The sequence below is a fragment of the Chiloscyllium plagiosum genome, unplaced genomic scaffold (assembly GCF_037043375.1).
Source record: "Chiloscyllium plagiosum isolate Xiang-an unplaced genomic scaffold, Cpla_swu_hap1 HiC_scaffold_14, whole genome shotgun sequence".
NCBI classification, from domain to species: domain Eukaryota; kingdom Metazoa; phylum Chordata; class Chondrichthyes; order Orectolobiformes; family Hemiscylliidae; genus Chiloscyllium; species Chiloscyllium plagiosum.
In genome coordinates this window covers 23,237,667-23,254,316 of record NW_028270152.1, presented here as the reverse complement: position 1 = coordinate 23,254,316, position 16,650 = coordinate 23,237,667, and the positions used below count along the sequence as shown (strand labels likewise).

General features: G+C 39.6%; 1 protein-coding gene across 2 annotated transcripts; it reads right to left on the bottom strand.

The window, feature by feature from the left end:
* Positions 1–2,095: 2,095 nt before the first annotated feature.
* Positions 2,096–16,572, bottom strand: cidec (cell death inducing DFFA like effector c). Of its 2 annotated transcripts, none has more exons than XM_043707816.2 (6): positions 16,542–16,572; positions 12,871–12,947; positions 10,439–10,577; positions 7,503–7,652; positions 6,991–7,178; positions 2,096–5,721 (listed from the first exon to the last, which is right to left on the bottom strand). In XM_043707816.2, the coding sequence occupies exons 2-6, from the start codon at positions 12,921–12,923 to the stop codon at positions 5,586–5,588; spliced, it is 666 nt and encodes a 221-aa protein (XP_043563751.2). In that variant the 5' UTR covers positions 12,924–12,947; positions 16,542–16,572; the 3' UTR covers positions 2,096–5,585. The 2 variants fall into 2 exon arrangements, with proteins under 2 accessions (XP_043563751.2, XP_043563749.2); XM_043707814.2 differs by lacking the exon at positions 16,542–16,572 and adding an exon at positions 15,646–15,758.
* Positions 16,573–16,650: the final 78 nt, after the last annotated feature.

Genomic DNA, 16,650 nt, shown 5'->3' with positions numbered 1-16,650 from the left:
TGATTGAGGGCAGATATTCACAGGTAAAGGGATGGCTGGAAAATGGAAAGCCTTCAAAAATGAGATGAGAGTCCTGAGACAGTATGTTCTGTTAGGGTGAAGGGCAAGGCTGGTAAGTGTAGGGAATGCTGGATGACTGGAGAAATTGAGATTTCTGTCAAGAACAAGAAAGCAGCACGTCAGGTATAGACGGCAGGGATCGATTGAATCCTGAGTAAAGTATAAAGGCAGTAGGAGTCTACTTAAGAGGGGAATAGGGAACCAAAAAGGGGACATGAAATAGCTTTTGCAAATAGGATTAAGGAGAATCCAAGGACAAAAGAGTAACAAGAAGAGAATAGGGCACTTTAAAAATCAGCAAGGCCACCTATATGTGGAACCGCAGGAGATGGGGGAGATATTTTGCATTAGTATTTACTATGAAGGAGGATGTGGAAGATAGTGAATGTGGGAAAACAAGTAGCAACAACTTGAAAAATGTATATATTACAGAGGAGAAAGTGGACTGGATTTTGTAAAATGCAGAAAGATGGAGCAATCCCCCGGACCTGATCAGATTTATCCTAGAACTCTGTGGGAAGCTAGGGAAGTAATTGCTGGGCCCCTTGCTGAGATATTTGTATTATTGGTAACCACAGGTGAGGTGCTGGAAGACTGGAGGTTGCTAATGGGGTCCCAGTATTTAAGAAAGTTGATAAGGAAAAGCTGGGGAATGTTCAGCCTGACATTGGTGGTGGGCAATTTGTTGGAGGGAATCCTGAGGGACAGGATTCACATGTATTGAGTTTTTTGAAGAAGATTAATGAGGGCAGAGTGGTCAATGTGATCTATCTGGACTTCAGGAAGGCATTTGACAAAGTTCCTCACGGTAGACTGGTTACCAAGATTAGATCACATGGAATACAGGGAGAACTTCAAACGTAGAAAAGAGGGTGGTGGTGGAGGGTTGCTTTTCAGACTGGAGGCCTATGACTAGCAGCCTGCCACAAGATCAGTACTAGGTCCATTGTTTATCATCATTTTTATAAATGATTTGGGTGTGACTGTACAAGATATGGTTAGTAAGTTTGCAAATGACACCAAAGGTGGAGGTGTAGTGGACAGCAAAGGTGGTTACCGGAGTACAACAGGACCTTGATCAGGTTGGCCAACTGACCAAGGAATGACAGTTGGAGTTTAATTTACATAAATGTGAGGTGATGCATTTCAGAAAGGCAAATCAGGGCAGGACTTATACTCTTAATGAAAAAATCCTGGAAAGTGTTGCTGAACAAAGACCTTGGAGTACAGGTTCATAATTCCTTGAAAGTGGAGTCACAGGTAGATAGGATAATGAAGGCATGTTTGGTATGCTTTTCTTTATTGGTCAGCACATAGAGTGTCAGAGTTGGGAGGTCATATCGCAACTTTAAAAAGGACATTAGTTGGGCCATTTGTGCAATTCTGGTCTCTGTATAGGGAGAGGCTGGGGCTATTTTCCCTGGAGTGTCAGAGACGGAGGAGGGACCTTATTGAGGTTTACAAAATCACAAGGAGCATGGATAGGGTGAATAGCCAAGGTCTTTTCCCTGGGGTGGGAAGAGTCCAAAATTAGAAGGTATAGGTTCAAGAGGAGAGGGAATAAGATTTAAAAGGGACCAGAGGAGAAATCTTTTCACGCAGAAAGTGGTGCATGTATGGAATGAGCTGGCAGAGGAATCCAAAATAGAAGTTTTTTTTAAAAATGTGTCAGCATTAAATATAATTTTCTAACTACATAATTCTCTACCTTTCAACCAATTTCTGACAATTCTACATACTTATTGTCAAGCAAACATCCACATTCAAGTTCTCATAGGTTCTAAATTCCAGGAGACTTCAACAACTGTCTTCTTCCCCTTATTTCCACTCATTGTGTCTCCCTATCCAAGATTATTTCTTGCTATCATACTTACTCTGTCTCTAACAAAGCTACCCCACCACTCTATCCTTCCCACATATCCCTAAATGTTTAGTTTCCAGCTTTGATCTCCTTGTAACTATGTTTCTATAATGATATGATGTGGAGGTGCTGGTGTTGAACTGGGGTGGACAAAGTTAAAAATCACACAACAGGTTATAGTCCAACAGGTTTATTTGAAAGGACTAGCTTTCAGAGCACTGCTCCTTCATCAGGTAGCTGTGGAGCAGGATCATAAGACATAATTTATAACAACAAAATAGAATGTATCTGCAAGTACACTTCTGCAAATGTTAAATTCACCCCATTGACCAATATGTGTGTGTGAGAGAGACTCACAGACATGCAGAGAGACAGAGAGTGTAAGATACAATGACAACATTTTAAAAAGCATCTGGACTTTTAAAAGTATATGGGCCAAATGCTGGAAAATGGGACTAGATTAATTTAGAAGATCTGGTTGGTGAAAACAAGTGGATGGAAGATTCTATTTCCATATTGTAGAGATTAGATTTCTTTAGATTACTTAGTGTGGAAACAGGCCCTTCGGCCCAACAAGTCCACACTGACCCTCCCCTACATTTACCCCTTCACCTAACACTACAGGCAATTTAGCATGGCTAATTCACCTAACCTGCACATTTTTTTGGACTGTGGGTGGAAACCCACGCAGACAGAGGATGTGCAAACTCCAGTCACTTGAGGTGGGAATTGAACCCGGGTCTCTGGCGCTGTGAGGCAGCAGTGCCAACCACCGTGCTGTCCAGCTTTTAGATAAAAATTTTCAATCCTCTACTTACCAGACTGCAATATATAACTCTTTTAAAAAGACTGGGAAAAATCCAATCAACAGAGCCTCAGCTACTGTTCAACTGAAAGTCTCTTGGGATAGATTACAATTCAATATTGACACACATACACCTCTTTATTTAACTTGCATCTGCATTGGAGGAACTTTATGCAAGATAAATGGAAATCACATGGGAGTTTGAAATCATATCAGTAGATGCAGTTGGCTGAGTGGTATCAGATAAATCAGCCATTGCTACTTGGATAATATTCCTAAGTGGCCACACAGTCCAGGTTCAAGTCCCAGATGCTGTAATGCAGGTTAAAAATAAAAGATTTGTGCTGATTTGCTATATATGAAGACTAAGATTGCAAGTGAAAAATTAGAACACTACTAGGTTATTAATAGTTGTCTTTCAGGCTATGAAGTGATTTTTATTACACCTCTGAATAAGTGAATTGCATCCATTGTTCCAAATTGTAGCAATATCAGGTTTGCCTGTTTCCTTGCTCCAGGTTGCTGCTAATAATTAATGATTGAAGTGCTGGAACAACTTAGATTTGGGGCTGTGAGATTTACTTATTGTGCTGACAATCATAAACATGCTCAAGAGCTACAGAAGCATAAGGGATAGAGCAGGATATTGACCCCTTTGATCTTTTACTAGAGGACCTCCCCCTTGAAAACAAGTGTTTTCTTTCTCTCCTTCTCCTCCTCCTCCTCTTCCCACCACCACCACTAAGTATGCAGATCTTATTAACTGCTTCAGAGTTTGGCATTTTTATCAGATTGTTTAATCTAGATAACAGTCCCACTCGGGCATCTCCACATCACATCAAACCAAGCATTTAGTTATTCTTCCACTAGAGGGCACACTATTTCAACTTCTGCTTTTTAATGCATTCAAAAAGTTCTGTAGTCAAATTTGACCTGTGCTTCTCACTGTCCTCCACCACAAAAAAGGCTGCTACTAAACTGACAGTATTTGGACATGGTGCATTTGGGGTTCTCTTTGCCAGGCCAGGAATGAACTTGCTGATGTTTGTCTCAAATACTGGGCAATGAGGAATAAATTAGAACTGTACTTCAGTGTTTTCTGTAAGGAAGGAGGAATAAACCTAATTGACATGATCTTGACCAATTCCCTTCCATGAGAGAAACAAAGCCACAACACCTGGGAGCACCACAGGAGGACTGGTAACCAAGGCATCGTTCAATAAATATCTCGAAAACCATGTGTTTGCTTAGTGAAACACTAAATGGGATTCGTAAGATTGTGTGGGTTCTCCATTTGAAATAAACTGTTAAACCTTTAAACGCAATAATGCAATGCTTACAACTAGAAGTTGAATTCTTTACCTGTACCAAGTTCCAAGTATCAGTGCTAGAAATAATGCAAGATTTAGATATTTCCATTTGGGAGTTCATTACTAAGTTTCACACCGAGTAATTCTGAAGTAATTCAGAGTCATAAACAACTCAAGTCCAGATCCAAATGAAATAAAGGATTGAAAAATGTCACATGCTCTATTTTAGGATTTCCTACTGAAACTAGATGTTTTTATTTTCTACACATCCTAGCACAGCATGTTGGTATTGAGCAGTGTATTTCCAGATACATTAATACGACACCAAGTTGATTACTTTGCTGTCAGTTTCCCAAAACCAGAAATTATGCTACAATGGAAAACTCAAACCTTGGAGACCAAGTGGATTAGAATCAAGTTACAGATGTAAACACAAAATACTCAGGATACCAATCAAAGAGTTATTTTCAGCAAGTCACAATACAGTCAGGATTTGGTTTAATGATATCCTGCAATTACAAGCATTTTCATTTCAACTATGCCAATTTTATACATGCGCTTTAGTGCTAAGGTAACAAATATGCATGCAATCTCTTAAAAAAGTGATCAGCCACATTTCACCAAAATCAAATCTTTCTGGTTATTTATGTTTATTGCATTACTTCCTCAAAACAAAAGGGAGACAGGTCCCTGATGTAGCCAGTTTATACTTAGTTTTCTGTTATCTCTATAATATAAACCTCAAAGGACTTATGGGGAAAATAGTTTGGATAAATCTTGTAGTCTGTCAATTGGTGATATCTCCACTTTGCAGTCAAGAAAAAATTAAGTAATTTAGTCATAAATAGTCATTTAGCCATTCTTATTTTAGAGTGTGGCTGAATCATTGCCATTGCAGGTTTAAAAAAAAAGGTGGGGGACAGGGAAGAACAAAAAATTAATATGGTCTGCAGGCTTTACTGATGTGCTGTTTTGCTGGACTATCCTCAAGATGATTTATCACGTTAAACAACACAAATTTACTTTTACAATAGATATAGGCATTGTAGAAGGAGTGGGCACTTTAAAATGTCACTGCTTACAGAGGGTATAACAATAAAATTAGCCCCTGAAGGTGATTAATAGCCCACTCATTAGGTGGTCTATCTATTTCTTGCAGAAAACAAGTGGTAGCTTTATTTGGTGAACATTGCAGCCTGCGGTATTGCAATTAATTATTCCACAACACTTGAGCTGTTCTCCAACCACTACAGTATTATCCTGCATGAGTATAGTCTCTTGTTCAGGTTTGCTGCAATAAAGCAATTACATTCGAGTTCATTAGAGTAAAATACTCTGAAAGTAGCAGATGCAAGTAATTTACAGCATTTTTTACTTTTATACCATATTAACCCAGATGTTATTATCTACTCATGCACAAATTGACCATAAACACATTGCAATGACAAACTTTCAGGACAACTTCATGCTGTTGCTACAGAAGTGTAGCAAACACGAGATGTGGTTAAAAGTTCATTTGTAGGAAAAATAAGTAGGTATGACAAACAGTTCATTCAAGTGCACAGAAAGGTTTGACTGCTGCCTGTGTTTCATCCTCATCCAGTAGATGCTGCATATAATATGAAGTTCCAAGTAGCACATGGCCTGTAGCTTGCATTGTGAACATTGTCAAACGCAAGGCTTCCCTAAACAGGAATAAAAACATTAGTGAGGCATTAGAAAGTAGACAGCACTATATAAAATTCAGATAATAGTGCAAGGATTACTCTGGGAACTAAGTCTCCATTTAATGTCATAGACTCACGTACAGCACAGAAACAGACCCTTCAGCCAACCTGTCCATGCCGACCAGATATCCCAACCCAATCTTGTCCCACCTGCCAGCACATTTCCCTCTAAACCCTTCCTATTCATACACCCATCCAAATGTTGCAATTGTACCATCCTCCACCACTTCCTCTGGCAGCTCATTCTACACACAAAGCACCCTCTGCATGAAGAAAGTTGCCCCTTAGGTCTCTTTTATATCTTTCCCCTCACCCTAAACCTATGGCCTCTAGTTCTGGTCTCCACCACCCCATGGAAAAAGACCTTGTCTATTTACCCTATCCACGCCCCTCATGTGTTTATAAACCTCTATAAAAAGGTCACCCCTCAGCCTCCGACACTCCAGGGAAAACAGCTCCAGCCTGTTCAGCCTCTCCCTGTAGCTCAAATCCTCCAACCCTGGCAACAGCCTTGTAAATCTTTTCTGAACCCTTTCAAGTTTCACAACATCTTTCCGATCGGAAGCAGACCAGAATTGCATGCGATATTCCAACAGTGGCCTAACCAATGTCCTGTACAGCTGCAATATGACCTCCCAACTCCTGTACTCAATATTCTGACCAATAAAAGGTCACTCAGTAGTTAAACAGAAAGCTGCTTTTTCAGTGTGAAAAAAAAATTACGTAGGGTGAGGTAGAAGCTAAAAGAAGTTCTTGCTTCTGATTAGAGTGAAGAAAACCTCCCCAAATTTATGGGAGATGGCAGGGGATTAGGAACAAGCAGGTAATGTTATAATAGAAGTTGTAACTTTGCAGTCACGACAAAGTGTACAGCGAAGAAACAGGCCATTCATCTCAACCATTGTGTCATCATTTAAATTTTCATCAATTGTTTCTAGGTCTCAGATTATATAGAGTAAAGCAATTATGATAGAGAAGCATCAGACAATAACTTGGTGATTAAGCTAAAGCTACCCAATATATGGAGGTTTCATTAAGGGAGAATTATATACCAAGTGATGGAAGTTGCATTTAAAAAAAAAAAATCATTTAGCCAGGTGAAAAAAAGTGAAGGAAGCAAAGACAGAAGATATCTGTTGCCCTCAAAAAAAAAAGTTGACAGAAAAAAAAAAGGGAGACACAAGAATCATTCACCAAGTGATTGAATTTGGAATTCCTTTTTCTTACCTCATTATTTTCTTTGCTCCCACACATTGGACATCATATGATAGGGAATACGAACCATACAGTGTCGCTTTCATGCTTAGGCAGCCAATAAAATCCTGAGGATTTTCTTTGTAGAGGTCAAAGGTTATTCTGGCAACATCTTTTCTTCGGCGTAATTTATCAGTGAATCCAAGGTGAAAGCCACTGTTCTGTTTTAAAACAAATTGCAATTCTCAGCAGGTTTATGAAAAGGAAGCTCCAGAATTATTACAAGATTATCAAATTGTAACTGTTCCCTTGTGGACTGGTACCGTATGTACTTAAAACAGTAGTCTATACAACGATATTCTCCCGTTCCAGCCATGACAAAACATGGAAGGACATTAAACTGCTAGACTAGTTGAGACTGGAGCTGTGCTTTGTGGAAGACTGAATCAGTAACAAGTTGGAGGAGCATTTGAGGTAAAGACATACTTCTACAAGATTGGAGAATGCAAATATGTTACACCAAGTAAACACAATACAGTCCTCACCTCTGATGGTGTCCATTTCTGTCCTTTCTCAAGCACCATCAAGAGTGTATTATCAAGTACAGTCTGAAAGAATTCTTCTGTTTCAATGCATGTCCCATCTTCTTCCAGTAGCAGTGAGGCACTAGATGTTGTATGTAACGAATCTTGAACCTGTAACACAGGAGATTGTTTTAGATAGCAGTGACAACAACAGGAAAGATGGCAAAAACGCTTGGTCACAAATTATTTCCCAATTTAAAGAAACCTAACATTACATTAAGTAATAATAAAAATATTACTGCACACAAGATTAATTAGCTTTGGTTTCGAAAGGTAAAACCGTCAAACTGATATTCAGAGACCAAAAGGCTGGCTGTGAAAAAGAATCTTCTCTGGCACCCTCCCAAAAAAAAAGGACGATCTTAAGGACTAATAATCCCAGTTGGTTTACTGTAATTTGATATAGTTGTACTTCAAATTCTGATAAAACAATTGCCTTTTAGATCAAAGGTAACTGTCATTGTGAAAAGTTCACCCAGAGTTTTGGGAATCACTAGCAAACTTTTACATCAATATTCAAAAGAACCATACAAAAATTGACTGTGCATCACTAGTTACGTTTGCAACAGATCTGCAGTGTAGTTTTATGCCACATTTGGGTTTTGTTACTTGGCTTCCAGTCAAATTCTATGGGCACCAATTTGCTTCACTTCAAGTCAGATGTACAGCATGGAAACAGACCCTTCAGTCCAACCCGTCCATGCCAATCAGATATCCCAACCCAATCTAGTCCCACCTGCCAGCACCCAGCCCATATCCCTCCAAACCCTTCCTATTCATATACCCATCCAAATGCCTTTTAAATGTTGCAATTGTACCTGCCTCCACCACATCCTCTGGCAGCTCATTCCATACATGCACCACCCTCTGCATGAAAAGGTTGCCCCTTAGGTCTCATATCTTTCCCCTCTCACCCTAAACCTATGCCCTCTAGTTCTGGACTCCCTGACCCCAGGGAAAAGACTTGTCTATTTATCCTAACCATGCCCCTCAATTTTGTAAACCTCTATAAAAGGTCAGCCACCGACACTCCAGGGAAAACAACCCCAGCCTGTTCAGCCTCTCCCTGTAGCTCAGATCCTCCAACCCTGGCAACATCCTTGTAAATCTTTTCTGAACCCTTTCAAGTTTCACAACATCTTTCCAATAGGAAGGAGAACAGAATTGCATGCAATATTCCAACAGTGGCCTAACCAATGTCCTGTACAGCTGCAACATGACCTTCCAACTCCTGTACTCAATACTCTGACCAATAAAGGAAAGCATACCAAATGCCTTCTTCACTATCCTATCTACCTGCGACTCCACTTTCAAGGAGCTATGAACTTGCACTCCAAGCTCTCTTTGTTCAGCAACACTCCCTAGGACCTTACCATTAAGTGTATAAGTCCTGCTAAAATTTGCTTTGTGAGGCAAGATGCAATTCATTTAAATGAGGGTCACTTCTATTCTGGTTCTAGAAAGTTAACACAGTAGTTAAAGCACAGATAGGAAATTGGGTTGAATTTCCGAAAGGTGAGTGTTTCTTCCCTTTTGCCATTCCCATAGCCCTACAGGTTCTTTTTCAGTTTCTCATTCAACTCCCTCAACTAAACCTGCCAGGTACTTTATTCCAGATCCTAACAGTTTACTGTGTGGAAAAAGAAAATCTCAAGTGGTTGTCACCATATCTTATGGCCTGTTCTACAATTGCACTGGATTCTCCTGGAAAGTGTCCAGGTAAGCCTAATTGCAAAAAGCAAGACACATTTAAATCTGGACAGTTTCCACCTCAAACTTCTCAATGCAACAGTACAAATCAACCACCACAAGAAACAGGTTTGGCCAGAGCCACTTCATAACACTTAGTTTCATGCCTGGAAAATGCAACTATTGGACATTACTGTGATTTTCAACCAAACACTCCCATCAAGCAGCATTACGGCGATAGAAAATATTTAAGTATCTAGAGTCAAACAAACAGTCAGAAGATGGTTGGCAGAATCGTATACTTGCAATCAAAAAAGTTCCTCGGGGACCAAATATTCTCAATTATTTTATTAACCTTTGAGAAATTGAAGGTTCTTAAGTGCAACAGTCAGTGACTGAACACTGTTCTTTAGCTCCATTCAAACCCAGTTTAGGGCAGAATTTAGACAACATCTGGACTGCAGTCAGCAGATAACATGTTATCTGATGTGCTAACCATTAAGAATGGGGCTTATGACAATCAGAACTTTAACAATACCATGGTGTTTCCCACCATCAACATTCTGTTTTTGGACAGAGAGTTAGGAAGGGAGGACAGTCAAAAATTAACTGGAAGTTAACTAAACCATCATGCTTCAACACAACTGCAGAGGAATTAGACTTCACCTACCACCTTCACAGTCCCTATCCACAGATAAATCAAAAAATGGAGTAATGGATACATGGGATTATTCCACAACCAGTTTAATCCCATCTAGGATAAAGGTTTGATGAGCTCTCCTACCACTGTCCAATATCACACCTGGCTACAGTATCTACGAACATTACTACCTCAGAATTAAACACCATCTATTGTTACAAATCAAAATCCCAGAATTGTTCATTTTACACAAGTACAGGAACACTTTCACCACAGCTGTGTGGCAACTCAGGGTCCACTTATGTGGATGTTTTTTAAACCAATCTACTTCCAGACCTTTTTTTTGGGGGGGGGGGGGCACAAAAGGACAAGACCAGCTTTCAATGGCACAAACAACCAGCTAAGAAGTTGGTATAAGTAAATTGCATCCGCTTTGTTGGGGTATGGATCAGAAACGAAAATGTAAACTGAAGAATTGAGACTTACTTGGGCAAGTCTCAATGAATATTGCCGGCCCACACCAAAAAACAAGTGTCACAAAAAAGTGGATTAACAAACTAACGTTCACCTTGTCCATTAAATCCCCAAGACCTGTCGCCATGATGCCCTTCTTGAGGCTCCGATCCCAGTTGCACACCCGAAATGGTCTTTGCTGTGGAGTACCGTTTAATAATTGTGATGTTGCTGATGCACTAGCTGAAACACACCTATTTGAAGAAAAAAAAAAGCAGATGTCTTTACAACCTATTCATTAATATTCCTGTCATAAAGGAAGATTCTCCTGGATTAACTACCAAGGAATAAGCAACAACGCCATGTTGTGCTTAATTATGTACAAATCTTGACAGTAATGAAATGGTCTGTTTCCAGGGCAACAGCAGTTTGAAGTTTGTGTTAGGAAGTCTTGCTTTCCTGTCCATTTCTGGTATGGTCCAAGAGACAGACCTTGGCATCGCTTCTATGGAAAATTAAAATCTTTCTGGTAGGCCCATTCAAGGTACACCATTCAAATTGAAGAAACGAGCACCAATCAGCACTTTGTCAGCTGTTGAAGTATCATTTAGAATAAGGCCAATGACTCAGAAGCAGAATCCCTACAGCTGAGTAATAGGTCATTTGACACATCAAGTCTGCACCAACCCTCTGAAGAGCATCCCACCTTATGCCCATAGTTAACTCACCTTGCCTGCACATCACTGAACACTACAGGGCAATTTAGCATGGCCAGTTAACCCCACTAGCACATTTTTGGACTGCTGGAAGAAACTGGAGCATCCATGTAGACATTGAGAATGTACAAACTCCACACAGCCACCCAAGGCTGGAATTGAACTCAGGTCCCTGGTGCTGAGAGGAAAAAGTGTAACGACGGTGCCAACTTAAAGATGATTTTTGTTTCTACCAAAAAAAAGTCTAGGCAAGATTCAAACCTGTTATTTAGACTTAACTGTGGAAAAGCACAAATTTAAATATTGTGTCTGTAACATGGAAAGAAAGCAATGAGGGAGAATGCCATATGGTTTCATGTGCTATTAGGTATGGGAGATCATTGTTGTGGTACCAGCTTCTTGAAATTATCATTGTTCATGATGTAACACATTCAAGAATATTCATACAGTAAATATATAGAGAATGGCTGCAATCATTTAGTGCTTATTAAGGATAGTAATCTGGAGGATAAGCACAAAACTCCAAAGCACTGCTCAACAAACCAAACTGTTCAATTTCTTGCAAGAATATAATAAAGTTAATGACAACCTGATCAAGAAAGGAAATTGTATTTTACCCAAATGCTAGGTAAGAATTAACCATTTAAACACGTTAGGGTTTGTTGGAAAATGTCAGCATAGAGGACAGAATTAATGTAGGCGTCATATATATGCACATTTGTGACATTTCCTCCGCAAAGAGGGTCTTTTCATTTTGTATTTTTGATTGTGCAGTGAAGTGAGAAAATAGTTTGAAATACCAAGTATTGCTGAAGGATTATTGCAAGGTTTTGAAAGTAAGTAACCAGAAACTCATTGTGAGCACTGTTTGCACAGCTACTGGTTCAAGCGGAAGGAGAAGGTGCAGCCAAACTTGGAGCCAAAGATATGGACAAGTGGAGATTCAGCTGGCAATAATGAACTGATCAATCTGGACTCGTGATCAGTTAACAGGCATCTGAATAGCTTGAAACTATCAGATCTTCACCAGCTCAGCAACTTGTTTGTTCTGCAGCAAAACCCATTGTGTGAAGAAAACTAGTTTTCTTCTCCCTTCAGTAGTTGCTGTAAGCTGTGACTTATTCATTAATAAGCCAGAGACTTTGAGAAGTGTGAATTAGCCACCCTGCTGCTCCTGCAAATGAGTGAACGCATCTGGAAAAGGAAGACTAAGAGATAGTGTTCTGTTCAGCACTAGAACCATCTCAGCAGATCCTGTGAACAAACTGTTTGTGGGGGGGGGGGGGGTTGTTAAACAATGAATAATTATTTACTTGAAGCTACGCCATGTACTTATTAACAAGAAAGACTATTTATTATAATAGGAATGTTGACTATCCTGTCAACCAGAGTCTGAAAATCATACAATGTTAATAGAAATATTGAATTTTTATACAATCTTTACATTTGCAATCACTCCACAGACAATGGAGCTTGATTTCCAATGCACTACCACAGTGAAACATAACACCTCCCTATACTGTGGGAAGATTGGAATGGCTTAATGTTGCAAACTATACTCACTGTCAGTAGGTACACAGGATACTCTAACATGACTGGTATCTTGTTCAGCAAGAACTTTGGAAGTATTTTACAGTTTATGCAGACACCATCCTGAAGGGTCAGTAATTCAACCTCTTGAACAAATAATTAAATAACATATCATTTTCCCCAAGCGGCTTGGTAGTTCCACAAATGGAAGGGTCACAAATATTCCCCACAAGCCAGTTCGCAATCCAAAGAGACAGGGAGAAAAGCAATGCTTAAAGAATAGCATTAGTGATGATCTTACCTGGAGATCGAACTGGAAGAGAAGAAGCTGAGAGATTTCTTTGCATATTCCATTTTCAGCTTTCACAAAAGTCGAACCTGCCAAATTTTTAAAATAAAAGATTAAAAGATTGATTAGTGAATGTTTACCTGGATTCAAGTTGTGAAGTGCCAAGTGTTGAACTCAACTATCACCTTGTCCCAGTCAGTTTTCAACAATCATACACGTGCAGAAAGTTAATGCATTGTTGTAGGAGTGTTACAATTCAGAGGAATATCCACAACCTTAATATTACCACCTCAAAACCACCAGGTCACCATTTCACTTTGGAAAACAACTATTCCTCCCTGCCATCACCCAATTTCCTGGATTCTTTAAAGGATGTCATTTTCACCATCCCCTTCATGATCAAATCCCAATAATCAGGTTTCTGTCACTGTACCAAAGCAGTGAGCTCACAGAGGAGATCTTTTATGGTTTTAAAAGAAAAAGTAACAGCCTCTGTTTTGCCTCGATTCAGATGTAGTCTTGGACAGGATTGAACAGCAAACTCTTACGTTTCCCAGCACCATTGGATGGTACGGCCCATGCTTGCTTCTGTCCTTTAGGATGGTGAATCCCCTTGTCCATTGCTGTGGTCTAATCTCGTCCCTAAAGGATCTATCCTTGGTCTTCACCTACAAGTAGCACCCCAGGGACACATATTTCCTCACAGGTACTGACCATAAAACATTTCACCTCACCACCACCATTCCAGGCTCTCCCATTCAATTATCTGACAGCTTGCAGTATGAGGAGCAGAAATTTTCTGCAGGATTGGGAAACACCATTTTGATCCCCATCATAAGGGCTTTCAAAAGCCAAGTTTCTAAGCACAGTTTTACCTTCACTAAAACTGCCCAACTCCACATTTTTGGGAGTCTCATTCCAATTCAGCTAAAACCTTCATCTATGCTCTTGCTACTTCTAGAATTGGTCTTTCCATTTAACCCTTGGCCATCCTCTCTCATCCTAAAGCTTCAGGAAATAGCAAACCTCAAATATTTCCTTTCTAATTTGCACCAAGTCTGCATCCATTGCGCTGCCTGACTTACATTGTCTTCTGGTCAAAATCAGCATTTTTGATTTTAAAATTTTCATTTTTGAAATCCCTCCATGGTCTCACTACTTCCTATCTCTAACCTTCTCCATCTCCATGAGTCTCATATCCGTACTCTTCTTTTAGACATTAAAGTTTATTGGTGTACCATTGGTAGCAATTCAAAGTTTGTGCGAAGATTTGTAGCTCAGGTGCTCGTTGCTGTGGTTCTGTTCGCCAAGCTGGAAGTTTTTGTTGCAAACGTCCGCTGTAGTGGTTGGTATATTGGGTCCAGGTCGATGTGTTTGTTGATGGAGTTTGTGGATGAATGCCATGCCTCTAGGACCAAATATACCAACCACTACAGCGGACAGCTGAAACTGACAACCGGAAGCGGCAGGGACAGACCACTATAAACACCGGAGGAAACATCAAAGAAGCGCTTCGCAGGAGGCTCCCAAGCACTGATGATGTCGCCTAGCCAGGGGACGAAACGTTTGCAACAAAAATTTCCAGCTCGACGAACAGAACCACAGCACTGTTAGCAATGCTTTCAGTTGGCAATGAACCAAGCTTTGGAATTCCCTCCTTAAGCCTTTGTTTCTACCTTCAAAACCTCCCTTCAAAATAAAACTTCTTTGGCTAAATATTTGCTCATCTTCCCCAATATCTCCCTATGTTGGTTGATCAAAACTGTTTCACGATGACTCTTTTCAACTTCCTTGGGACATTTTAAGTAGACAATATGTAAATGCATGTTGTAGTTTAAATAGACATCCACATTGGGATTAAAAAACACTCCCAATGCCCATCCAGTCTTTAGGTCAACAGAATCTAGTTCTGATTCATTATAAAATTTGGGGAAAGCTTGCATCTTGTGATGACATATTAACAAAGCAATAAATGTTGTTTATAAGCAAGATACATACTTCACTCTAAAGCATTGCCTCCCAACCTTTGTCACTGTAACCATCTACCAGGACTGAAAACTGAGAAAACTGTGGGACCATTAGAAATGTGAGGATGTAACAGAAAAGCAAAGACACAAGGGGCCTTGCTGCTGACCAGTGTTCCAGCTCTGCAGCAGCCAATGCTGCCTTCGAGTTTGCAACCTATTGGTCACCATGATCCACACAGTCTGGGAAACTCTGAAATTTGTATAAAGTGACAAGTTTTATTACTATGTTTTAAGGAAAATGGTTTCATAGAACTATTTCATATGTGGACAAGCAAAATAAATATTAGCTCAGTAATAATCTCACTAGACTGGAAATTCATAAAGGTCCAGACTAACATTACAAGAACATGGTTTAAAATCAGTTCAATTTCAATTAGCTTTCAATTCTGTATTTTTAGACACAGAGGACAAAAACCTCATGTAGCTCACTAATGCCCTTGAGTTAAGGGAATATGTCTTTAGTCAGTCTGCCCTCCATGTAACTAGATCCACAGCTATGTGGTTGACTCTGTTTCAGAGGGCAGTTCAGGAGGTTACTCGGTTCACAGCAATTAGGAATGGGAAACAAACACTGGCATTCCCAGTGAACCCCCACATCCCATCGTGGGGAAGCAGAAAAATCTCAATGCTGTATGGGAAGTGATTGAAATTTAAAATCAAAAGGAAAGCTTTATGAATCTACAACAATCAATTCAAATGGAGCAAAATACATAAATAGTTCAAAATGAGAAAGCAGAATCAAGAGAAATAAGGTACTCACTTTTCAGTAAATCTTATAAATTTAGAGCTTCGGGTGCACTCAGCCTTTTCTCACTCTCTGTAGATTCTGACCAGTTTTTATGAGTTCAGATTCCAAGTAGGTAAATGACACATATGGGTCAAAGTTTTACAAACAATCCAGTTATTGCTCCACAGCGGCACAGAGGGTGTGCCAATCAACTGGTGTTTACAATCACATTTCAACATTTCTCCTTCCTTACTCCCTTAAATTGGGACAATTGAGTGTTGAGCCATATTTAAGCACTGCGTAGTGTCTTCAAACAAAGTTAATTCACTTAGTTTGGAATAATTTTTGGAAAAGCATATCAGACATTTAAACTATTGACCCTTCATTATCTGTGGCAAAGGAAGAGTTGCTTCTCCACCACGGGAATTTCCAAACAAATGAGAACTTGGCACATCCTTCTGTTGATTTTTACATTAAAAACATTTGATGTGACCATAAGGGCTACATGAAAGAAAGCCAGCTGAATTTTTATTCAATACCTCAAGGACTAAAATAGAAAAAAGTGTATGAACACAGGGCAATTTATCTTGTTTACATACAGCATTTTAATCCTGGACCAGGCCACCAAATTTTAATCTAATTAAGAAACAGCAAGGGAGAGATCCAGGGACTTAGTGAGCAAATAAACCAAAAGATTCCATGATTTTGAACACAAGCCTGTCTTAACCATAGATCAGAACATTGAATTACTTAGACTTGTAGAAGGAGGCACTTTTTCGTTAAAGAGGAAGTCCGTGAGCTAAGTCTGTCTGACAACATGACTGCTCAGCATGAATTCACCGAGTACTGAACCATTCCCTGTTTGAATCTTTGGGACGTTGAGTGCCATTGGAAGCTTTAAGATCAGAAGTAAAAGGGAATCTAATTACCTTCTCAGCAGGAAAGAAATCTCTCAATGGGTTCAGTCCAAAATGGAATCAAGTCAAGAGACTTTTTTAAAAAAAAAAATAAAAACCCTTCTTCACAGATTCAAAAATA

What these genes read in the sequence shown, in the direction of transcription:
- cidec (XM_043707816.2), bottom strand. Translation starts at nt 12,923, where the DNA reads ATGGAATATGCAAAGAAATCTCTCAGCTTCTTCTCTTCCAGTTCGATC. An exon ending in TCTTCCAGTTCGATCTCCAG is followed by an intron (nt 10,578 to 12,870) that starts GTAAGATCATCA and finishes TTCTTCAAATAG; the next exon opens with GTGTGTTTCAGCTAGTGCAT. An exon ending in AGAAATGGACACCATCAGAG is followed by an intron (nt 7,179 to 7,502) that starts GTGAGGACTGTA and finishes GTTTTAAAACAG; the next exon opens with AACAGTGGCTTTCACCTTGG.